At 42.0% G+C, this 25007-nt stretch overlaps 1 protein-coding gene across 1 annotated transcript in view; it reads right to left on the reverse strand.

The window, feature by feature from the left end:
• Positions 1-23893, reverse strand: part of ITIH2 (inter-alpha-trypsin inhibitor heavy chain 2) — a 26852-nt gene extending 2959 nt beyond the window's left edge. Inside the window, exons 1-17 of the mRNA XM_074828044.1 lie at positions 23758-23893; positions 22131-22205; positions 17521-17556; positions 16633-16805; positions 15814-15918; positions 15339-15501; positions 13949-14056; positions 12657-12785; positions 11887-12003; positions 10497-10665; positions 9715-9840; positions 8654-8835; positions 7366-7551; positions 6241-6380; positions 5502-5674; positions 3005-3139; positions 385-498 (exon numbers count right to left, since the gene is read on the reverse strand). Of these exons, the coding sequence (XP_074684145.1) occupies positions 385-498; positions 3005-3139; positions 5502-5674; positions 6241-6380; positions 7366-7551; positions 8654-8835; positions 9715-9840; positions 10497-10665; positions 11887-12003; positions 12657-12785; positions 13949-14056; positions 15339-15501; positions 15814-15918; positions 16633-16805; positions 17521-17556; positions 22131-22205; positions 23758-23841 (2215 nt within the window). The 5' untranslated portion in view covers positions 23842-23893. The remainder of the gene's footprint in view (positions 1-384; positions 499-3004; positions 3140-5501; positions 5675-6240; positions 6381-7365; positions 7552-8653; positions 8836-9714; positions 9841-10496; positions 10666-11886; positions 12004-12656; positions 12786-13948; positions 14057-15338; positions 15502-15813; positions 15919-16632; positions 16806-17520; positions 17557-22130; positions 22206-23757) is intronic.
• Between the last annotated feature and the right edge of the window lie 1114 nt (positions 23894-25007).

The raw sequence follows: 25007 nt of genomic DNA on the forward strand, positions 1-25007 counted from the left end.
AGATGTGTCAGGCTCCATCTTTACCTTCTGATTAGGTGGTTGTAGACAGCCACAAGATTCACTGTGGGTCTTTTTTCTTAAGATTGACCAAGCTCAGCTGTCTCAGTCTCACCCACTATGTCCTGTGCTCCAGCCCCATAATCATCTTGGTGGCCACCACTGAATTTGATCCAGTTTGTCACCATCTTTCTTGTACTGGCAAGCCTCAAACTGGGCAAGTACTCCAGATGTGGAGGGAAATAACCACTTCCCTCAACTTGCTGGCCACACTCCTGTTTAGCACACAGTCCTCCCTCTACGCATTTCCCCTGATCCCTCTGAGCATCTTTCAGTCCTGAGAGAAGAAAAGCATTCTGTAAAGTAAAGCATGTTTTATTCCCTTACCAGTACCAGGATCAGAAACCAAGTTTAGGATCTTTCCAGGATCTGAGTTGATATTGAAACAGATGTTTCTTTGGCTCTTGGGCAGGTATATGATGAAGTGTGGGTCATTGTCAACTGAAATATAGAAAAGAAACAGATGTGAGAAGCAGGCCAGTTCCTGCCCTAGAGGTTAGGGACGCAAAGACTGAGACACTTTCCTTGGAGGATTTTGAAGCACTTTTTGGGACTTCTGAAAGTAGGATGACAGCCCTTACCACCCCTGCCGTAGCTAAGGAAGTTCTCAGATGCTCCTCACAACAGCCCCTCAGACACTTTCTCCTCATATACTTCCCCTGTTTAAGGAAAGGACATGACATTATTGGCTTGAGGAGCACCACCAAGTGCAGTGAACTACTGCTTTAACTGGTCAGCTGCACACTAGGCTGCCATAGGCTCAACCTGGAGTTCTAGAAGCCGAGCTTCGTTTCTTTATGACGAAAGCCACTCTTCCAGTGAGCCCAAGGATACCAGACAGACAGAGACACATCTTTTGAGGCCTAGATCCAGGAAAGAACCTAAGGCACGGAAAGCAGGACTTGTATGACACCTCTGTTCAAAGCTGATATCCACCCCCCATGCTCAGCTGTTACCTATTTCTAGAAGTGACATGCTCCCAGTACATCACTCTCTCAAACTAAGAAGATCTCAGACACGTTACAAGTCCATACCACTGTACTGATGTTGGGTAAAGATACATCCTGCCTACCAACTCCTCTGAGGAATACAGTCCAGGACTTGTTCTCATAGTATGTTTAACACCTGGGTAGTATTGGGCCCCTCTAAAAGTGATATGTTTTTTAAAATTGGCCTTACAGGAGACAAACACCTGCACTAGTGATTGAAGGCAGCTGCCTCCCCTCTCACCTTGAAGTTCAAAGCAATGCCCTGCTCTGATGGTTTGGTGGTGGTTGGCATCTTCCTGTCACCATTCAGAGACATGCCTGTACTTAGTATTACCTATGGGGATCCAGCCAGGCCAGCTTCCACTCATTCACTGGTGTTCTTCAACTTTTCATAGAATCACAGGATGGTTTGGGTTGGAAGGGACATCAAAGACCGTCTAGTTCCAACTCCCCTGCCATGGGCAGGGACACCTTCCACTAGCCCAGGTTACCCAAAGCCCGTCCAACCTGGCCTTGAACCCTTCCAGGGAGGGGGCAGCCACAGCTTCTCTGGGCAATCTGCTCCAGTGTCTCACCACCCTCACAGGGAAGAATTTCTTCCTTACATCTAATCTAAATATACGCTCTTTCAGTTTAAAACCATTACCCCTTGTCCTATCCCTACACTCCCTGATAGAGTTCCTTCTCATCTTTCCTGTAGCCCCCTTTAAGTACTGGAAGGCCCTGGATCCTGAATGACCCCAACTCTCTCAGCTTTAACTCTTCTTGTGCACTAGACAAATCCTAGAGCCTTGACCAGGAATGTCTTCAGAGGAAACAGTGGGGTAAGCACCCTTCAAGGGGTGAAGGAGCTTTTGAATGTCTTGAATCTTTTGAATATATCAAGAGCCTTGAATATCAATTATTTTTCCTTTTTCTCACCAACTGCTTGATCCTCCTCAACTTGATGTCAAAGCCTGTTCTGATCAACATCTCCAGGTACAAAAAGAATTTGTAGTGCAAAATACATGTATAAGTTGGACAGGTAACTTTGCCTTGCTCACCTTCTTTTCCAAGCAGTTTCTTCACTATCCAAAGTCTTAGATTAAGCCTTGAGCCATGCTGAGAAGGAGTTTCATAGCTCTTTGTTTGATAGGTACATAAATACACACATCTGCACACAGGCACGCTCCCAGAGTTATTGTAGTTAAACTGCTTTTATAGGTGATAGTTCTCAGAGCTGGTTTGTTTAAGTAGGCACTAAACCATGGCAAAGGCCCAAGCATTAACAGGATCCATCAGTCATCAGTGCATTCAGAGATTTTTATCTACCACAGAACATTCATCTGTCATTCACAATGGCAGTAACTTTACATTAGCTTTGTTACTGCAGAGGAGCTGAATATAAGCTCAGTGAGCAGCCTCAGCCTCAGGGAAGCACACAGCAGAAGATGGGTTTGCTGGCATCCTGTTAGGATCTAAACTAGTCTCATGCTTGTAATTTAGAGCTTATTTTTACAGGGTCATCTATTCAAAGTCAAAATGACTTGGTATTTTACAAAGAAAAGCTTAATCCTTGGGCGCTAGGTGGATTTGCAAAGATTTGCCTGAAGTGGCTGTGATTTGGGATGCACGTGATTGTGCCTCGCTCAGACCTTCAGCGGGAGCTGTATCAAGGACCTTTCACACTGATGTCCTCTGCAACAGCAGTGAAGTAACTTCATCAGCAAGTCACAGCAGTTGATTTATTCTCTTGCAGACTAGCCCCTAAACGAAGATACAGTGTTTACAACTCAGAAAACTCAACTAGAAAAATTAGGACAACTGATGGACTCCTCCATCGCTATTGGCTTAGCATCTTTTCACAGCAGCTGAAATTCCCAAAGTGCCCAATAACTTTGTTTATATTGCCTTTATTTGTTTATTAGGTGATGAGTGTTGTCTGGTGTTTCTTTGCAGAGAAATACCATATCTTTTACCTCTGTTTATGCTCAGAGAGGACACAGGAGGACTCCTTTGCTCAGGCATGAAGCTGACTGGTACAGCTGTGACATTGGCCCAGGCTGGAATACCTTTGTTATTATTAGGTGCGTTTGGAGTTAATCCTAGAGTACCTGTTAAAAGAGTCATAATTAGGTTTTTGCTAGTGCTGACATATTTAATAGTGTAATTTTTAAAATAATGCAGTAGATTAGAGCTTGATGTTGTTATATCAGTATAAAGCAACACCATTTACAACAGATTAGTATAATGAAGTTAGGATGGATTTACTCTGGTGTCTCCACCAGAGGAATATGATTTACCAGGGCAGTTGAGCTAACCATAAGCTATTGGTGAAAAATGAACCCTGACTTTCAATTCTTATTCATGTGAACAGGTCCCACTAGCAAAGTGCCCAACACAAAGGCTTAATTGTTTTTCCAAATAAAAAGCTGAATTTTAAAAATTTAGCATGTGGTAAAAGCTTTGCTGGCTTGGGTCCTGAGTTTGAGGTGCCTGAGAAAAGGTAAGACTCTTTCTGCACGCCCTAGGATGACCCACATGAATAAAGGTTGCAAATAAGTGCAAGCATTTAATATAACACCCTTTAACATGTGCCCTTCTGCTAGAGCTCTCTGCCTTTGCCATGATGGAGGTAGGAGAAAGTAACATGTCCTCTCTCTCCCACTTAGTTCATAAAGAAATATGATCTTAAATGATCCATGAAACTCGGTTTGTTTAATATGTTGGACTGAAGATGACAAGACCTGAAGCGGGACATGGCATATGTGAAGTCAGTGGAGATAATAAAGGAACTAGAAACTGGGCAGAGTTCCGAGTTTCCGGATCATATTAATTTCACAGACTATTATGCATGAAGAAGCTCTCCCATGCACAGTCCAGTTTTGCAATAAGTCCGTCATGATAAAAGAACAATTAGTCAATCCTTTGAAAAGTGTGTGATTTCAGTGGAAGACACAGTCTCTGTCTACAAAGACAGACCATGCAGCTCTGATAAGAGTTGTGTAAGGACAGAGAGAAAGATTTTTCGGATTTCAGATTTCAGATTACCCATTCTGTGCCTTGTATATGCAAACTTTTTAGTACACCCCGTGTGTTGCATGATCCTAAGCACGGATTTACCTTGATATTATTTTTACAAACTCTGTCCTCTGCTAAGGTTCAAGAGTCATGTCCCACTCTCCCTGAAATCTACAGCTGCCTCGACCCTGATTTCAGTGCTGTTAAGTTTTGACTATTCCATCAAACTTCAAGACACAAGAACCTGTATTTAAATCACTTAAAACCTCTGCATCACCTAACTCTAGATAATTATGGTCTGAATTAGTCAACTGGTGCCATGTATAATGAGTTCATTATACATGAATGCAATACATGCTATTTCTGTGCTGAACTGTTTGGTGGTTGAGAGTTGTAATATACAGTACAAAACCCAACTATTTAATTTCTCCTTGGGTCTCAGCTGAAGACTTCAAAATTGAAAAGAAGAATAAATGAACCTAAAGATAACAACTGACAGACATAAGAATCAGACATAAGAGCATGAGAACTGAGCATGCAGAACATGTGCTTGGAGTTTCAGCAAAGTCACAAGCACTTCCAGTGTGAAATGCCAGATGGATGATGTTGTCCGTTGGTGTAAAGTAGGTTGCTTCTTTCCTTCACAATCAATTGTAAACTCTACCATTTATTAATAGGTTTTAAATCACCAGACTCAGTTGTTCAAGGACTTGATCTTTTACTTTCAGCACTTCCATTGCATCGCACTGTCAGCCTTTTCCTGACGTTCGTGCTTTTTCAAACCACTGACTGGTGAGGGCGCAAAATAGCTGCTGTTAAGTTTCATTGGAAGCCCATGGCTGTGCAGGGATGACTCTGGATATGAGAGACACCCACGAATGCCAACAGCTATTGCTTTGAGACTGACTCTACCATATCATGCCAGAACAAGCCAACCCCGCCTCATTTGGCTGGACATAAGGTTTCCGTGACAAGGACCTTGGAACACGTACTGAAGTAAGGGATTTAAATCCGGAAGTTTAATTAACGAGGGACTCTGTTGTTACGACAGCTCAGATTCCATGTGGGCTTGTGGCTGATGGATAACAATCTTAGGAAGCTTCCAAGGCTTGAAAGTGGTGATAAGATACAGTTTAGTCAATTCTACAGCTGCGGTGCAGGGAACTAGACATATCTGTCCCAGCAAGATGTTCAATCTGCGACACTGTAGGCTTATTGGAAACCTCTTCACTGCAATGTTGGCACATTCAGTCCACACTGAAGCCAGTGGCTACAAAGAGCACTTGCATAACAGAATGCTCTCAAACTGGCTGAAGATTTGGTCAGCTTTCAGTGAAACTAAAGGTTATCCTATAAGCACAAACACTTGGAGTGAACAATGAAGACAGTCATTCTTCCAACAGAAGAATGAAAACAAAATAAGAGCTAGAGTAATGGACAGACTGAGACACTGACCTGGGCAGCAGCCCCTTCTGGGGTCTTTGGGCTGGTCTGCCAGCATTATCTCATCCTTTTCGGCGTTCTCTATCAGCATGGATGTGAAGGGGGTAACAATATGATGGTCAAGAGACATCTGTAGGATGGATTTGGTGATGTTCCTCTTCAAAGCTGCAGTGGGGGCTGTGTTTCTGGGTGGAAAAAGAAACAGAAGGCACGGTTAGCAGCTCTACAGGGCAGCTGCCATGACAAGTCCTCCACAGAGCAGTCATAGAGACAAACTAGTAGGTGTTGCAAGAAGGAAAGGCTGAAGGCCTTTGCAAAGGGCTGAATGTACTCTCCATGAGAAGACTATTTTTGGCTTCTATGGGCTTTGGCCTGGACTCAGAGAAGCCCAGTCCATCTCCTGGTCTCAGCAGAAGATCTCCTTCTGCTTCAGAGGGGATTAATCCTGAATCACTCCATAGATTTTACTCAGGCTCCGTAAGGCAAATCTCCCATTCATTTCATTCACAGCCCCACAGCCAGGTCTGTTTGACCCTTATTTCTCTGATTAACTGCTCCCAAACTCTATTCCCTGATATCTGTGAGTGCTAAAAATAGGAGGAACATGTCTGAAGATATCAGCTACCTATTTGGATTTGTTTACCTTACCCATTTGAAGCCCTGAGGGCAGCCTTATGGCTGTGGTCTCAGCGAGAACCAGATTGCTCTCAGGTTTCTCTTCCCTCCCATCACAGACTGCATTTCTCCTCACCTCTCTGCCAGCATCTGATTGACAGTCAGATAAGCCCACAGCTTCCTAGTGAAATCAGGGTCTGCGTATTTGTCTTTCTTCATGAAGCCATCCAGTTCTTCAACATCTCGCAGGGTTTCCATGACGAGCTCTGCATTTGCCTATGCAATCAATGAGAGATAAAGATAATGGAGGATGAGCCAGGAGAATGGGGTGGCTTTGAGTTCCCCTCTTAGCATGGTTGGCACTAAGGACCCACTCTGGCTCTGCCCATGGGCACTTCTAGATCAGAAAGTCCCAGCACCATTGGCCTGACTGCCATGAGGAGGGGAGCTGTAGCAAGAGGGTCTTCTGTTAAACACACTTTTGTGACAGTGGATTAAAATAGGTAAAGGAGCTGTCAGCAGTAGCCAAAGAGGGTGCTACCTCATGCCAAAAGAAGAGGCTCTTAGCAGAGCTCTGCTATCACCCCATCAGACTTTTTCATATCCAATTCCTACTGAGGAACAGGAACCAAATTCTACATTCTCCCACAGGCCCTTGGACTGCACTGGGTTTTGGCAGGAAAGAATATTCAACATGCTTGATTTTTTCCAGCAAATAACAAATGGCAGCTCCTAAGCTCTGTAAGAGTGTGGATGTTTCAGTTCCTCCTCAGAAAGAAGGATCTAGATGTAGTATTCCCACCCCATCCCACTCCACCTGGAAGAGCAGCCCTGAAACATGGGCAAAGCCTCATCACACATGCCACAAGGCAAAGCATAAAAGGACAGTGCTAGGAGTTGACACACTGTAGACCCACCAAGTTTGAACTTCCCAATAGTGGGAGGTTCAGCCATGAAAGGCATGGAAGAGGACTCCATAGTCTTAGTCTGGTTTGCAGTTGAATTTTGTATGGTACATTTATTAGAAGGAAGTTCCTCTGGCAGGCTGCAGGATGCAGGTAGTGACTATTTGTGGCTGTACTTGAAGCTGTTGTGAAACATTGTTGGACGAACCCCCTGTGAGCTTCCCCACGCTCCCACCCGAACCCAAGCAGATAAAACACTCCACTGGCAATGACCTCCAGCAAGGAGACTGCACACACGAGTGAATGAAGCAGCCCAAACCCCCAGGAGCAGGTATGCCGAGGAGACCCTCACTCACTGCTGTCGCTGTGACAACGCTTTCCAAGTGCTGCAGGTTTTCTGTGTCAACTTTCCCAGCTACTACTATCTCTGAGCCACCAAAGTAGTTGTGGAAGCTGCTCTGGGTGACGTCTGACACTGACTCCTGGGGGTAGTTGAACTGAATCTTCTTCAAAAGTGGGGTGGAGACCTGGTTGTAGAAATTCTGAGATGGAAGGAGACAGAGAAGTGAGTCTGTTGTACGTGAAGCAACCTTCCCACATGCACCAATCTTACTGAAAGGACAGCAGGTGACAAAACCCAGAGCCCTAAAGGACAAGTGGGACTTTCTTTGTCCCAGAGAGCGTGGACTTTTTTATACTTAGACCTTAGTACACTTGCAAGGGCGTATAGCAAGACAATTTGGTCCAAGTCCAAGGATGCTCAGAAGCCCATGGGCTGTGTTCCTAGGCCTAAAAGGCTTGAGCACAGGTGCATATGAGCCTGAATCTATTATCAGGTTGGTCAGCTCTTGGCTACTGTATAAAAGAGACAACTGCTTCCCACTTAATTCTTGCCAAAAACTAGACCTACCTCTCACTTGCATTCGCTTCTGTGCTGTAGACTGACCCTGTTGTACCTGGCTGATGTGAACAGAGATGTGTCCACAGCTGGGTTTAGGACCAGAGAAGGAAAACAGGTACCCCTATAGTGCTATGGATGGAGGCTCTCTCATACTGAGGGACTGTGCTCTCAGAGCTGCTTTCTTTGGCAGAACACCAGGTAGTGTGTCCTGGCACACCTGCGTGTGTCCTATCACGCCTGTGTTGGGAAAGAAGTATGAGAAGCCTGCACAGGTGATGAAACCAGTGAATAGAAACAGAATAAGGATGTAAGAGTTTTTTCATCAGCAATTGCTGCTTACAGAGGTGGAGCCAGACCGTCCTAGAATTGAACATTTTCTTATACTGTCACAGTTAACATTTAGCATTTATACCTGTGCCTTTTGTTAGTGCTGAAGTGGCCTGAGGTAAAATCCAGGCCTTAATTTTAATTTACCAAATATTTTTTTATGGTTAGGACTGTTTTATAGAATATTAATCCAACACAGAGCAGTAAAATATGTATTATAGATGCTACAAAATTATAACTAGGAGCACTTAAGCTAATACATGACTGTCTTCTCACAGGACTCTCCAGAAGAAATGATGCTTTTTGTGACCCCTGCTATAAACCTACAGTAACTCTACTCTTGCTGGTAGAGTTACCCAGCTCCACAGCTGTAAACTGAATTGGATAGTTTCAGCAGCAATGGGCCAGAAACACACCTTCATTTGGGCAGAAGTCTCCTGATTTCCAAAAATCCTCTGGGCCATGCCACGGTTGTCAGTCGCGATTCTCTGCAGGAAATCGTAATCTACATCAAACCCAATCCCGAGGCAGAAGAGAGAGAATTCGTCCTTTATGCTCTGCTTCACATTCTTCTGGATCGTCGTCAGCTTTAGCTCACCTTGGAGACACACAAAGGGTCACATCCATCTGAGCAATGGAGGAAGTCTCCATCAAGGTAAGTGCATTCATGCTCTTCCAGTGTCTCTGGTTCTCGCTTAATATAAGGGAAATCTAGACAGCTAGCTCAGATGCCAAATCTCCATTTTGCAGTGCCTACTGTGACATTTGAGCTTCTTCTGGATGGAGATTAACAAATTGTTTCCACTGAAGAAGACTCCTTTGAACTCTTTTTTTGGTATCTGATGGGTATCTTTTGTATATCTAGGGCTCTTATTAACTTCCTGGGGAGTTTGTAACTGCAACACATCTAGACTTCTCCCAGAATTACTGCTTCAACCTCTCTGCAGACTAAGACATCTCCATAAAGACTTTACTTTGTTTATTGTACTTAAGATGTTCTCTGCCACCATTGGGACTGACTTTTTTTTCAGACTTGTTTTTAATGGCAGCCTCTTCTGAGATGGCATCTTGCAGTAAGCGATTCTTTCTGACCTGTACCAAACCCAATCCAAATTAATTTGCTTTCCACATTATTTTCCTGATTTTGATGTTACACTTGGGACTGCATAGATCTGTGTGGGCCAAGGTCATTGGAAGAGGAAATTTTTTTTCTAAGGTTGTGATTACCTCTCCTACAGAACTTATGCATCTCTGTAATTGCAAGAAGCACATAATTTACATAAAACAATCTGCTCATCTTTTGAAAGCTTCTGTGCAAAGCCCCGTGGCACCTACAGCACTTGGCAAAAGAGCAGCACAGGCATTGGAAGAAAAGGGAACAGAATTTTTAATCTTACTGTCAAAATGTCTACATGTTGAACACTTTTCTCAGGCTAATCCCACTGGCCTTTCTTCTCCCCTAAAGCAGGGTACTCACCTACTGTCGGGTCTCCGTCAGACACCAATACGATCATAGAGACTGAGTTAGGGTCCAACATGCCTAAGTTTTGGGCTTCATTCAGGATGAATGTGGCCCGGAGAAGAGCTTCATTGATATTTGTGCCTGTCAAAGACACAATGAAGAAAACAAGTCTGATTCTTATTGAGTCTCTTGTTGAACCCAGATTAGCTCTGAGATTCTAGTGGAATTAATGAGCATAGACAAGACCTGAGATCAAAGCAGCAAAACCTCTCCTCTGTGGTGCTTACATCTGCTTGCACTCTGGTTCACTTTTTCATCCCAGCCTGTCATCTTCATGTGGCCTCCCCATCCCCCCTCACTAATTCCAGTGGGACCATTTGTGGTGTTGGGAACTATTTTCTGGGGGAAGAAGTAGTGGGTTTGCAGGCAGATGATTGAATGAGAATGTGAAGAAACTTCCTTATGGGCTGCTTATGGTCTGCTTTACAAAGGCATGAGACGGCCTTGGTCTTTCAAGGCTATTTGGGATCTGTGAGGCTGGAGATAGAGCCTATAGATCAAAGGCAGCTGTTCTATGGTCTGTGTTCTATCTGTCATAGCTTATTCAGTAGAAGGACATGCCATCCCATCCCCTAACACAATAAACCAGAATCCTTGCTCTCCTTTAGCCCCAGGGCATGCTTTTCCCATTTTGGGAATCAGACTTTTTTTTTAGGAATACTCTGCCAGTCTGAAGGTTGTCTGAGGTTCCTGTGATAGCTAACTTTCATGAGCACCTTGCAATCAAAACCTCATACCCCCGTTGGGATGGATTGTCTGGATGTACTTCTTAGCATCTTCAACCTGGGCTGGGGTGGCTGAGACTAGATTATTTCTCCAGCATCGGACATTGTGGTTGAAGTCAATAAGGGAGAACTGATCAGCAGCACGGAGCTCACTCAATATTGCCTTCATGGCCTCGATGGTCTGAGAAGAAGAAATTTAAGAGAAGATGAGTTTATGCTTTCTGTTGCTGTAAACATCTTCTTAAATTGTGACTACAGGCAAACAGATGCCTCTGATGAATAAGAACATGAGCACTGGAATCCAAAATAGCATCTGCTATCCAAATCTCCCCTTTTTTGCACTTCTTGCATAAAGCTGAACCTTTCACCAAAGAAACACAGAAAAAATGTGATTAGCAAGAACAAACCCATGTGACTCAACCCATCCTTTCTTAACTCCTGCTAACACAGAGTGAGGTGAGAGAGAGAAGCAGTTTGTGAGACACTGGGGTTCAGGAGAGAGGAATTGCTCGTATCAGCTCAGGAGACTTAGCTGCCTGTAGTGCTGTCACTTCAGACTGGGTAACATCTGTTTGAAGATGTGTGATTTAAACAAGCGACAATTAACCTGTATCCCAGTTTTGCAGCATTGATTTTCCCAAGGAAGCAATCTGCCAAGACTCAGTATTGTGCTCTGAAGCAAATTCAAATATACCTAGATCGTTCCCAGCTGATGTCTGTCTAGCTAGTTCTTAACTTTCAGTGACACAAGACCTACAATCTCCTGAACTCCCCTCTCAGCACTACAAAGTTTTTGCTAATATCTAAGATAAATCTCTCCTGCTGTAAATCCACCTGATTCCATCTTATTCTACCTTGGGTGGGCATGAATGTCAGTTAATGAGTTTTCCTTTTAGAACAATCATTCGCATATTTGGAGGCTGATTATGGCTCTCCAAGTCTTTTCTTTTGCAGACTAAAACATCTTATTTTTTTATATTTTCTGCTCCCGCCCGCCCCGCTCTTCAGTGGGCTGTCAACAACTTGTCCACAACTGTTTGAAAGCAGGGAATTAGTATCCTCACTGACACTTTCCCAGGATTCAGTAGAGGAGATTACAGAAAAGGGAGCCAGAGCCTTTGCAAAATGTTTTGTGATCTGTCAATTAAAATTTTAATTTAGAGTTAAAATCCATATTCTGATTGCATCACCTCTTCCTTACATCATGGAAGGAGCATTACAAATAAAGAGTAAAACCGTGAAGTCACCAAATATTCTTCAACTTCGCTAAGACTTTTGATGGAGCAAAATGTAAAGAACTAAGCTGGTAATTCTGAGCCCCAGTCTATTACAGAATTGTATAGCAAGGCACATGGGAAAAGTTAGCAGGAGGTTCATTTTTCAATAGAGGTCAAACACTTACTTGTTTCATTTTCAGTCCCCACATCGAGCCACTGACGTCTATAACAAATAAAATGTTTTTAGGCAGAGGATCAAGATTTTCCGGAGCAAAGAAGTGAATAAAATAGCCATTAAAAATCTGCAAAATAAAATAAAAAAGTCACAGTGAAGTGAGCTATGGTAAAGATGTCAGAAAACTCAAGAGAATAACAGAGCAGAAAATGTTATTCTTCTTTATGGGCCAATTCTAACTTTCAGCTCTGCACTTCTTCGTAGCCTTACACCATCTATACTCCATACTACAGTCTTTACTTTTTATCAAGGAAAGCAGAGCCTGGTTCTCAGACAACTGCCATGGACTAGTATAAGGAGGAATGAAAAATGTTTTAAAAAAGACTGTTCTGTCTGTAATAATTCAACCCCATAACTCTGCTTCATGTTAACATAAAAATAGTGATGTTCTGGTTGTCTCCTTGTGATGTATTGGTACAACATCCAATGACTCTGTCCTCTGATTCAACATTAAATCACCACAGTGCTGCTAGGTATAAAAGACATTGGCTTTAGGACAAGACAGGAATCTGCTCCAGACTATATGTAGGACCACATCTTACTCATAAATTAAACAAATCCATTCTGCCCACTTAGAATCTCTCTGTTCTTTCAGCTGGATACAGAGCTCTTTCTCATCTTTATTCTCCTGAACGATTAAGTTTATTTAGCACAGTTTGCTTAATGACAGCAATTCTTGTATTTACAGATCTCCTGTCCCAGTTAAACAGCAATGCTTACTTCCAATTCTCCACCTGTGGTTTCTCTGTTCACATCATATTGCACCACAAAATTTCCATCTACTGCTGTGGATGAGCACGTGGGGCATTTTCGTTGTTGAGCCATCGTTGGCTTGAAGGAAACATGAGCCTTGAAATGAGAAGTGATCATCAGTCAATCAGATGTCGTGAGAAAGGTGGATCATTGAAATATATTTCACTGAACACTTTTCTTCTTTATTTGTACTCTTGTTTAAGTGGAAAATGGACTTGGTCACTTAAAAAGAAAATCAGCACTAAGGTTTGACTGGATATGCTGATTCTGTAGTAGCAACTGTGACACAAATAAGATGACCTATCTACAGCACCGAATATTTCAAAATAGAGCTGTGCAAACCATTTCTAGCAAGTAATATGTTGGCTTATTTAACATTTTCCTAGTTGAAAGTATCCATAATTTTATCAACATTTTTAATAGCTTTTTAATTGATTTTTTTCCCAGACAAACGAGAGCTTGTAATTTGACTGTAAATTGAGTACTAGAAATCATTTGCGTTAGTCATGTTATTGGTTATGCAGAATTTATGGCATTATTTCTCTGCTTTGACTGAATAACTTGGAATTTCCAGAGAAGATAAGACATAACATATATAGCCACACAATACCTCTGAAATAATTTGCTAAACTAGGGATGTGGGTGAATGAGACATAAAAATGAGCGTCAATATCAGGAAACAATATTGCCTGATATATTATTATAGCAGTATAGACAGACTTTTTGGGCCTGATTAACATATCCTGTATTAGATGTCTATGTAAGAGTCAAAAGAGTTGTACCCTCCCAGAGTCACTGCTTGAAGTTTCTTGAGAAAAACTGCTCCACTGTTGGAGGGTTTACTTATACCCAATATCTATGTTGGAGAAAGCTAGGGTAAGATTGTTAAGGAAAAGAGCAGTTCTAAAATAAGTCCCTATGCAGATATTCTCAGTTGAAACTGAGATTGTGGAGTTATTCTAGAGCGGTTATTCCACTTGATATTCATCACCTATCCTTTCCACATCCAGCAATCTCAGTTTCAGAATTACAAATGAAAAGCTTTGCACAAAGATGGACAGACTACACACTGTTTCTATACTGCTGTGACTGTAGTATTTGAGCATCTTGTACATACATTTAGGTATCAGTAATGAAGACACTGTATTTTTTTGCCATATTTTTGCATGTTTCCAGTGGGTATGAAAAAATGTCATGACTGCATAGGAACAAATGTGAAAACTGATGTTTTCATGCTATTTCTAGTCTGTGAGTGTTACCTTTTTCTCTCCCTTGGAGATGGTGGTGATTCCATCAAAATGATCTCCGAGGGAATTAGGAACATGCACATAGCGAAGTCCCTGTGGCTCAATAATGCGGACATCCACCTAAAGGCAGGAGGGAGGACATTTAATATAGAGCAGTGCCCGTGGTATACCAGGATCTTATGAATGCTCCACAGGCAAACTCCATCTGGGGGGTGGGTTGCCCTTGAGAATGCTCCAGTAGGGCTAGTCTCATTTGTGGTGGGGATCCATGCAATGGTGAAAATAGACCACGATGCAAAGACAAAAAAAAAAAAAGGGTCCAAAGAATGGAAAGAATTTGGCAGAAATGTTCATTCCTGCTCTCTCTCTTACCCCCTGGGGCAAGTGGTGGGATAGGAGTCAAGAGTGATACCCTTGTTTACACTGAAAGCATGACAGAAGCATGAAGTGACTCTGCCTTAGTGCTGCTTTGGGTTAGGAGGCCAGGAGGAACACTCAGTGATGAGTCCTCTCCCTCTCTACTCATGCCATTGACAGGACAGAGAGTATTTTTGCTTTTGTTTGGATGGCCAAGGTGATTTGGAAAATAAAGGTTTTATCTTGTCAGCTTGGGATAAAGCCTTTTTCTGGTTGTGTTTGTGGTTAGTAAGACTACTAGGAGGCAGGACACAGCGTCCCTTTCAGTAGGACTAACTCAGGCCTTTGGACAGCTTGAAGCAGGTCACAGCCTGTACCACGGAAACACAAGCAGCAAAATTTCATATACACCTTGTGCTGAAGCCATGGAAAGCTGAAGAAGACATTTATGAAACAGGAACATAAGAATGGCCAGGTGGAAATGTCCAGCTATCCCTGTATCTTGTGACTGTTGATGGATGACAGAGGACACCTTTGGATGAGTGTAAGAAAGAGGGTAAGAATAAGACAGATCATCTTCTGGCAGACAGTTGTGGAGGGACTGTCAATCAGAGAACATCTGCTCTCACAGGACACTATCTCATGAAGTTGGGGTTATTGTGAAAAGCACTGTTCCAACTAAATAGCAAGTATTGTTTGTTTTCCTTCAGTCAAGGCAAGTTTACACAAGGGTATATATAGGCCAAAGCTTGTTTGCCCAAGTGGGTCTGACGTGAGTCAGTCACGATTCAGGAGGTGCCCAACTGTGTTAGTACAAGAGGAGGCAGGACACATTTGCTCCTCACTCATGTAGCTACATAGCTCCTCATTTAATGTGTTTCATGCTGGTCTACACAGTGACCTCGAGGCTATTTGTACAAAGCCCATATGAAAGGAAGGAGCTGCAGATGAAGGGTTCTGCTGTGGGACTTGTAGGAACCTTGACTGCTTTCTCAGTGAGGATTCACCTGTGGGGTGCTGCCTACAGACACCAGCTCTACTTTACCTCCATGTGCTTCGCCAAGCGTCCTGGCTTCACTGAGATGATGTGCTCATAAGAGCTCAGTTTCCTCCGAATCATTTCATGGTAGTGAAGTTCGAACTGGATCCTCGTCCCTGGGGGCACATTCACTTCGGTTTGGAAGTTTTCCATATCCAAGGCATTGCTCCTGAAAAGTCAGCTGTGGGGTTATTTTGAGAAAATACAAGGAGAAAGAGAGCTTCTTTGCATTTGCTGGGTCTGGTTCTAACTGTAGCCTATATCAGGGAACAGCAGTTTTCTGTTAGCACAGTATGTTTTGTCAAGCTGAAAGCAGAAACACAAATTTAGTCCTTGATAATTAAATATCAGAGTTGCTGTAAGTAAGCAACCCATTTTCCTTCCCAGGGTTCCTCCCTCATCTATCTCCTCCTGGGATGGGTCTCTTCAGTTCTCCTATGAATACGTTCAGCACAACACCCACATGCCAAAGTCTTTATACCTTACTATTCCAGCAGCTTTGCCTTTGGCTTTTGCTTGAGAGTACATTTTTCTGGCTTCAGATTTTTCCCGAATTTTGCTGGTAAATGTTATACCATTGACATCCCTAGGAGAGAGAATCACAGTCAGTTTGCAAAAGAAACAACTTTACAATTGACGACTGTTTCTTCACTTTAGAAAAACATCAGTGAAATCTAAGCTGGTGGGAAATGAAATAATAAGGCTCTTGTTTAACCCCAAAGTAATGAAGTTTGGTTTCCACTAGATCTGTATCTTTTTCCCTACCTGCTTTTTTATTTCAAGTAGCCATCACTCTTGTACTCTGAGGAGGATCTGCTCTTCCTTACCTCCTTCACCCTTTCCCTGTTCTTTGGGCAGGGCAGGCAGTTACTGATGTCATGGCTGTTTTGGAACACGGATCAGGACATGTCTCCTGACCAGCAAGCTGGCTGCTGCCTCTCTGAATGAATACTTAGTTTCTTTCTGTTCAGTGAGGGCTCTAATGTGGGTCTCTCTCTCTCCTTCGATCTGGTGCCAGCATGCACCAGACAGGTAGGAGCTTAACCTATTCCAGACTTCTGTCCTTTTGTCAAATTTTGTTGATGTTGGCCAATGGCCCAATAATTACTGGAGAGGAAGAGATGGACAGACAGACATTATGATGACATGAGCCTTTTTTCCTCGAGAAAGCCTGCTAAAATGACACTGAACCTGGAAAATAATGAGATGTTTTGCTTTTACAAATAATTCCCTCCCACCACATTCTGCCACCACACTGAACACTGCCAGAGCACAAGGCTGATAAATGCCCACTACTTACATGGTAAAGTTGTCAATAAAAGCTCCTTTGGGGACTTGTACATCAAACACTATGTGCTGGGACCGTTTTGCATTATTCACCATTTTGGCTTGGATCATTGTGTTGGCCAACCGTGACGTTATAGTGGATTGAACTTTGTAGCTGTAAAGACCTATCTTGTCATCGTCCTCCACCTGTAATTGACACAATTACTCTGTAAATTTAGGACACATCTGTAAAATGTGCCCTAGAGTGCAATATCAACCCCTTTTATAGTCTCAGTGCCTTTTTTTCAACTTACAATATGGCAGCTAGATGGGACATAAACTGAAGTTCAGGACACCTCCATATTTTACCCAGCAATATGGCAGGATACTCATGTGAATATAGTTCATTATAACATTTAAGCTGAAAGAGGGAATTTATTAAGCTGGAATGTTTTCCTTGCTTTTGACCATGCAGTCAGTCCTTGAAACGACTCTATTGGTTCAATTCAGCATAGAAGGGTGCACAGTAATCCTCAGCATCATACACTGAGGAGGAGAGAGCTTACATTTTAAATAAAAGTCCTAAATAAAGGAGACCTACAGCATTGGTACCAACATTGTCTTGTAAATGGTTAAACCATGGCAGTGGGAGAACAGTATTAAACTAGTATATTAAGATATTGTCTTCGTCTAATCATTTTTGATGATTATTTCTTCATATTTACCATACCCTTCTCCCTCCAAGAGCAGTTGTATAAACAGCGTTGTGCAAACAGTGCTTTGTTTAAAGAAAATAGGTTAATACCCAACCAGCAGTAAAAACAAGGAACTGAACAAACAAAAGGATTGATTTCCAAAAAATGGTTAACTAGAAAATCACTTTGTTCGGTATTATTTTCCACAGAGGAAGAAAAAAACTCACCAGGTCTCCAACATACCCCCAGTCAGATGTGCTTCGCTGGAAGAGAAAAATATGGAGAACGTATTTCAGCAAAGCTAACAACACAGATTGTGGCTGAATCAAGACAGGGATCAGACAGTTAACATCTAAAAGCTGCTTTCCAAGATGATGAAAATTGGTTTGAGTTCTCAGACTTAGTGTGCATATTCCTTTTGTCTTATTTTATGTATTTATACACGGGATGATCTCTCTTCCCCTGTTTTTTATTTTTTATAGAAAACATTCTCTTCTAGAACAAAAATTTATTTCCTGAAAGCAAAACAGGCTGACAAAAAGTCATACTCAGAAACTCTAGCTTTTAACAGAAAAAATCTCTTTTTATTTTTCTAGGAAAAGTGGAAAACCTCAAAACCCAGACCATTTTATCTCATTCTGTTTTCACTTACATTATAGAATACATGTTTATATTATTGTATTATATGCAATATGTATGTATAAAACCCCCTATGTGTCATTGATATTACATTTATATACTTGCATATATGTAAAGGTAGTTATGTATGCACTGCTTAGAAGAGCTGAAACTGCTCATTAATGGTTGATTTTTTTTTCCCCTGCCCTATGAATATTTCCATTTTAAAATTTCTATGAAGAGTTGGTGACATCTTGTGGCCATTTGAATCATTCTGTTTAATTCCCTAAAACTTAAACTTGCATAAGTAATCCTCGATGGGATTTGGCTCACCTAGTTCTAGAGGGAGGCAATTGTTTAATGTAGATATCTACTTTGGTGTTATCATCACAAATAGGCAAGCTCAGCTCTTCACAGCCAGTGGTGTGATCCCTTTCATCTGAAAACAGATACCCTCATTTGGTTGAAAGAATTCTTTTAATTATAAAAATGTACCAAAACATACCAATCTCATCTCAGGTTTCAGTAGCACTTGAATCCAAGAGGACCCAAAACCACAGAAGATGCTCACAAAAACTTAATTAGCCAGATGGTGCATATAAGGCCTGTTATACAGTTACTAAGTTCATTTGAAGATAATTAGTATATTGTTAGTAGGAAAATCTTGGGCTGCCTAAGAGCTGATACATGTCATAGAAAGATAATTTTAATGAGATAATTTTAAGGATCCTTTAAAGCCAGACAGGGAGACTGCAGGGTTTCCACCTGGCTGAGAACAAATGTAGGTTTTTATTTACTACTTTTATTTACCGGGCTCCACCTGAAGCATTCAGCCTGGGATTTCAGATCTGAAAGTTTATGGTGCTCTAGAGACACTCTGCAAAGCCTGATGGACTGATCCTTGCTCAGTCCACCCTGACACCCCACAGATATCACTGTACAGTGAACTGGACCCTTCACATCTGATAAAGAATGACTGTTGTCCCCACACATACCCTTGGTACAGGAAATACCATCAGTATGAATACAAATTAAGACTAAACCAACTTTAACTGAAACAAATTTAATTTTGAAAAGATGAAGACCAAAGCCTTGGCACAGAGGGGATTTGTTTTGTTGTGATACTTGTCCAGTTCTTGGAAGAGCTTAGGGTTCCTGACTCACTTTACAAATGGTGTAAAGTTTTCAAGATGCCCAGATTTCCTTCCTGTTTGTTTTTGTGAGGGTGGAGGAGAAGAGAGAGGCACTGATGGAGATGTGAGCTTATCACTTGTACATGTAATGACTCCCACTGCTGTTGTTAGAGATCAGACATAGGGCGGGCCAACCGTCCCCCCAGGATGTCAAAGGTTGCAGAGGGCAGCCACTCCAACGGGTCAGGAGGACAGAGCTGTAGATAACTATACTTCAGGTTTGAGCGCTGGTGTGGTTACTGGGAACATGGGCTTCTGTGGCACGTGAGATTTGTGCTATTTCTGGCATGAGGATTTACGGCTGATCCTTGCCTTTAAACCACATCCAGATCTGCTGATGACCACACTGCCTAGAAACAGTATCTTGTGCAATTATCTAACGTGTGGCTAATTGCTGATTAGGGTGGAGACAAGCACCTCAGGAACTGTTTTAAGAATCTGGTCTTGATAGATGCTGGGCCCTATCTTCAGGTACCGAGACCCATCTTCTCCTGACATCTGTACAGGCTATGGATATTCAGCCCTCCATAATGACCTTTGTTCAAATCACTGTGCATGAATATTGCAACTATTATGCACTCTACCATCAAGAAAATATTGGGTACTTCAATCTAACTATTATCCAGAGCTGCTGACCCTGATTCCTCCTGTCCTGTCTGTGGAAGAAGAAGCCATGGTGTCTAAGGGTAGTGCAAGTGGTAAAGTATTACAAGAGTTGCAGGTTTTAGGTCATCTATCTGCTTTCAAGTTGCAGTCCCCAGGCCACTTCTCAGGTGTGACTTGGCAAAACAAGGAAAGCAGATTCAGAGCTGTTACACTGCATTTCAAGAAAATTACTTTTCTACTGGGGCATGAAAATTCCTGGGGAAAGTCATAAGAATCTGTAGATTAAGGGAAAATTTGAAAAGCAGATGCCCAGCATGAGAAACTAGAAAGAGGATGAGATCTTCCTGGCATGTCCTCCCTGTTCTTTGACATGCTGTTTCCTCATAGATTCACTTGTTTTCATGTGAGCCATTTCCTAAGCAGTTTTTAACACACTGCAATTTCAGTGCAGTCTCTTTTGGGGATCATGACCCTTACTGTGAGGTGCAAGAAGAGCAACTTCAAAACTAGGTCTTGGCAGACTTTGTCTTCACAATGTTGAAGATGAATTGTGGTCTTTCTGCTTGCATTTATACCCTGGGAGCTGGGGGGACTCTCCAGCCAGCTGATTCCACCCTCTCTCTCCTTCCATATTTCCTTCATGTGCGGGTTCTCATGGAGAGGAAACCAGGCAGGCAGAGCAGTAAGGAATTAGGTATGATCTCACCTGGCTCTGGACAGCCAGAGATCAGGACCAGGACTGAGGGAAGTGCTATAGAACATCCTGCCTCACAGTCTAGACACAAGCTCCATGATCTGTCTCCAAAACAGAGATAACGGCAGTGCACCATCACACGGAGGCTCACAAGGTTACCCGCATCCCAGCCCATGAGATGCTCTGCTTATGTGGTCACGAGAACCATTCACATACCTGAGACCCAGTAATTCTAGAATTACTCAGGAGCGAATATTTTTCACCAGAATACGTTATTTGGACCTACAAAACAATTCTTTCTATTTAGAGCTAATCAGTAGGGTCTGCAGAGGAGTTCTGTTGTCTTGTTGCCAATGGGCTAGTGACCTCACTGTAGAAAAACATAGTGCTAAAACAATAATTTGGAAGACAGCCTTCCTCTAGTGATCCACAGTAAGTAACTGTGTGCCTGCTGTTGACCAAGAGCTACTCTCTCAAGATGTTTCACATACTTTAGTTTAATCTCCTTTATTAATATTTTATTGTGATTCAACTAACATAAGGGTAGCTCATCCTATAGCTGAGATGTTAGTTCTACTGGTTTGCAAAGACTCATTTGACAGGCAAAGGATAGGAAAGAATATCTGGGAATATAAGGAATAACTGGTATAATAAAACCACTAGTAAAATTGCCAATTACTGCATGCATATGTCTATATCACTATGTATCCAGAAAGTTGGGGAACAGAGGCAATATAATACGTAAGCATTAATATAGCCATGTTGGAAAGAAATGATGCCCTGAAGAAGTGCAGCTAGAGAGGATTTCTGCTTAGATCACGATTAAATTATTTAAACACTGGTCTGGCAAATGTGAGCTGGCTTGATCCATATTTATGGTAAAATCTTCCATTTTTCTAGCATTGTAATGGGGGCTTTAGGTGTCAGTAAGTTACATTTACACTCTGTGTGAAGCCCCTTTCAAAAAGCCTTAGGATAAAGAAGAATCATGTTTGCCTTCTGTTTTCGCTATATTGAACAAGCTCAAGAAAGGAAGCACCAGAGCTTGGCAGAGGACAAGGTCCACTCTGATCATAATTTCTTTCTTGCAGTGTAATAAAAGTTAATACCTTCAAACAACTGACTTCATGATCATTATTGTTAATTACTACTGTGTAAAACACAAGAAAACTCCCACAATGCTGTTTTAAATGTTTCTGCTTCAGAAGATGACAGACTGTAATAATCTGCAACCCATCAGCATGCTGGAAACAAATTTTCTACCCTGGTCTCAGACTCCACCAGCTCATTATCCATGTGACACGTTGCTGCACTCTTTTGACCTGAGTTAAATATGAATGAATAGACTACCTGCAGGACTGAAAAGTTTCTACCTGCATTACCAGTGTCTGAAGTACTTTTCCATTTTCTCATGGAAAAGCCTCACCAGTATCAGTGGGGTTTTTCCCACACATTAAGTTAGACAGACAAGTATCTCCATTGTTTAGCATCTGTGTTATGGTCGTTAGAGCGCAGATATGGAACAAAGCCTTGTTGTGCTAGGTACTGCATAGAGGGTAGTAGCAGTTCTTATCCCACCAAGAGATATGGAGGTCTCAATGCATATAAGGACCTGCTGGTCCCACCTGATTGCACAGTTGCAGCCCTTGACATGGAACAAGCCACCTGGAGAGAGCTCCCAGACATTCTTGATTCCCTTTTTTTGAAGCATTTCTGGGTACTGTACCTGATACCTGCCATTCCTCATCTTGGAGCTTGAAGGAACTCCATCGATTTCTAGGTCAATCAGGTTCTCCACTTCCTAGAGAAGAAAGAAGAAAGAAAGAGGTGTTGTTGCTGCCTTACTGTTTGATTTATCACTTGATTTATTATTGATTAGCACTCTAATAGAGTTCCAAAGGGAATTTACCTCCCCTTGGTGCAAATAGGGAGCAGAGGCACAAACAATCTCAGACCAAAATGTGGTATGTCCACACATTCAGTTTCCCTCTGAGGCCAACTAGCTCTATATACTCTTATAAGATCATGACCTTTGCCATCATTTTACAACCTTTCCTTCTGAAAAAGGGAGTAATATTTAACACATTGAAATGACCATAAAGAGCAAGAGGCAGATTATCATCAGGATGGGTCTAGCCATGGTAACTACAGTACTTCAGATACTGATCTCACTTAAACCAACAAGTTCAGAGAATTTCTGCTCAAACCAGTCGAAATTGTCTCTGATTTTATACTAATATACCTGAGAACTAAATTTGTCCCATTGACAGCAAAGGCACGTCAGGTCTTTTCCAAGTGCAAAGCTGCACTGATTCAATTAGTAGCGTGGTTTTTACACCACAGCAATACTCTTAACTAAATTTTGTTAGAAGTTTAATTTATGGCAAGTATATGAGTTGCGCTCCAGTTTATATGATAGCATACACACAAAGGTTTGCACAAAATTAAATTATTTAAGCACTTTGATGTTAAACTGATATGACAACTATGGTTAGAAAGGACCACAGGTTTGGAATATTTTTCCTGGGAATTTCAAACTCAGTATAAAAATCTCACTGCGTCATGAAAAGTGCTGTAAGAAGAAAAAGAGGATATTCCTGCTCACAAATTCTTTTTGTTAATCCTACAAAGTAAAAGAAAGCTTCACACCATCCCTGCTGACTTCACAGAAATATTGCAATATGGCAATGTGGAAATGGGTGTAGACACCCAAATCTAAGTTCACCTGAGTCCGGGGGTTTAAATTCAGACTCAGCTTCAGAGTCAAATCTATAACTATACTCTTCATCGTTGTATTATCCTAATTACAAGCTCTTCTATAAATTATCTCATTCCTCTGTTAAGGAATCTTAGCAGTCAACAGGATCTTAACTCCATATTTGAACTCCTCTTAACAAAACCCTGAGTCCATATGAAGCTTTGCTGAAGTTCATAGTGGTCTGTACAGGAGACCCCATCCACAAAGATATCTAGCTGCTCTGTTTCTGCTTATTCCAGGGAAACAGGATATAAAATATGCTGAAGGCTTGAGCATAGAAGCCCATTGGAATGTTTAAAGGTAAAACCACCAGAAAAGGCAAAGTTGAGGTAAAAATAAGAATCCTGCTTGAAAAGAAACTTGGAGTTATGCCCATATTATCCCAACTTTAATAATAAAAAAGAAGCACTATGAATGACAGGTGAAAACCAATTATCAGAAGAATCCCATTTACAGCTAAAAGTAGAATAGAATCATAAGATACAAGCAGAGCTATGAAGCAGTGACCCAGTTCTTCTCCCACTGAAGCCAGCTGCAGCTTCAATATTGACTTCAGCAAGGAAAGGAGACCTAGGCCCTGCCTTGAAATACTCACATCTGGGATTTCGTCGATAACAAGATCAAAGCTTCCTACTCCAGAAATGAGGAACAAAACCAGGAAGCAGATCAGATGCTTCATTTTCTTTCTGCTTGTCTCCTGAGATCAGCCCGCATAGGTACTAGGCACAAGATCTCTCCTTCTCTGAGACAAGTTCAAGGAAACGTCTCAGGGTTATGCAGTATTTTGAACAAAGTTTTGAAACGCTGACTTTGTTTAGGCCGTAGGTAAATATTTGCCTTGCAACGCAAGTCTGAGCTGTGGTGCCTGAGCAAGGGTTATCCAAATAGTGTCTTCACTCACCTCTGCCCTCGATAACAGCTCAGGCTTGGATAGGCTCACTTCTTGCTTTTGTAGCTTCCCATGATGTTTGACTAATTTCCTGCTAGGCACAGACCTTGGAGTATCCAAAACTTCAAAAGATCAAAGCAAGAACTCACTCCTAGCTTGTTTGTTTATAGTAAGTGAGGTGAAGACTGGTTCTCAGAGCGATGGAGGCAGCAACGCTGTGCTCCTTCAAGGGCCCTCCCGCCCAGCCATCTCACAGGGGTTGGCAGAGACCTTTGGGTTGGATCTTGACCCACACAAACACCCTTTTTCCACTCTGGCTGTGAAAGGATCATAGCTGGTGGTGGGATAGTTCTAGTTTTTCAAAGTTATTAATGTGAAAACATCTGATGCATGTTTCATGATGCATTTTTAGATGCATGTTGTACAGCTCCTGGGTGCTTCTGAAACTGTTTTGGCCTCTCTGCTTCTTTGGGTACTTCAAGAGATGGGATAAAGTAAGCCAGATAAAAACAAGGTGGAAAGAATAGAGGAAGTGGGTTTTTGGTAAAAGTAGGTGGGGTATCCCTTCCACTTTTCCAGGAAGAAAGGAAATTTGCAGACATCTGAGCAACCCCGGTTGAAAAGACTGAATTACTAGGTGAACCCAGGGACAAAAGAGCAGACAAGATTATATTATATTAGCTATATTAATTATATTCTGTTCTCTTACCCTACGTTATGTTACATTTCGATGTTTCAGGAAAAGATTTCTGAAGCACCAGTCTGCTGTTACACATCCTTTCTCTGTCTTTTCAACAGATTGTCTCTCAGGCTGAGACCTGAAGTTACATTCAGATATTCACAAGAAATACAAGCGGAGCTGTGACCTTTCATCTCACTGCCATGTCAAAGCTGCCAGAAGTGCTTAAGAAAGAACATAAGAACTGGAGCAAGCATGTAAGGTATTTTCCAAATAC

Source organism: Strix aluco, chromosome 5, assembly GCF_031877795.1.
Source record: "Strix aluco isolate bStrAlu1 chromosome 5, bStrAlu1.hap1, whole genome shotgun sequence".
Classification (NCBI taxonomy): domain Eukaryota; kingdom Metazoa; phylum Chordata; class Aves; order Strigiformes; family Strigidae; genus Strix; species Strix aluco.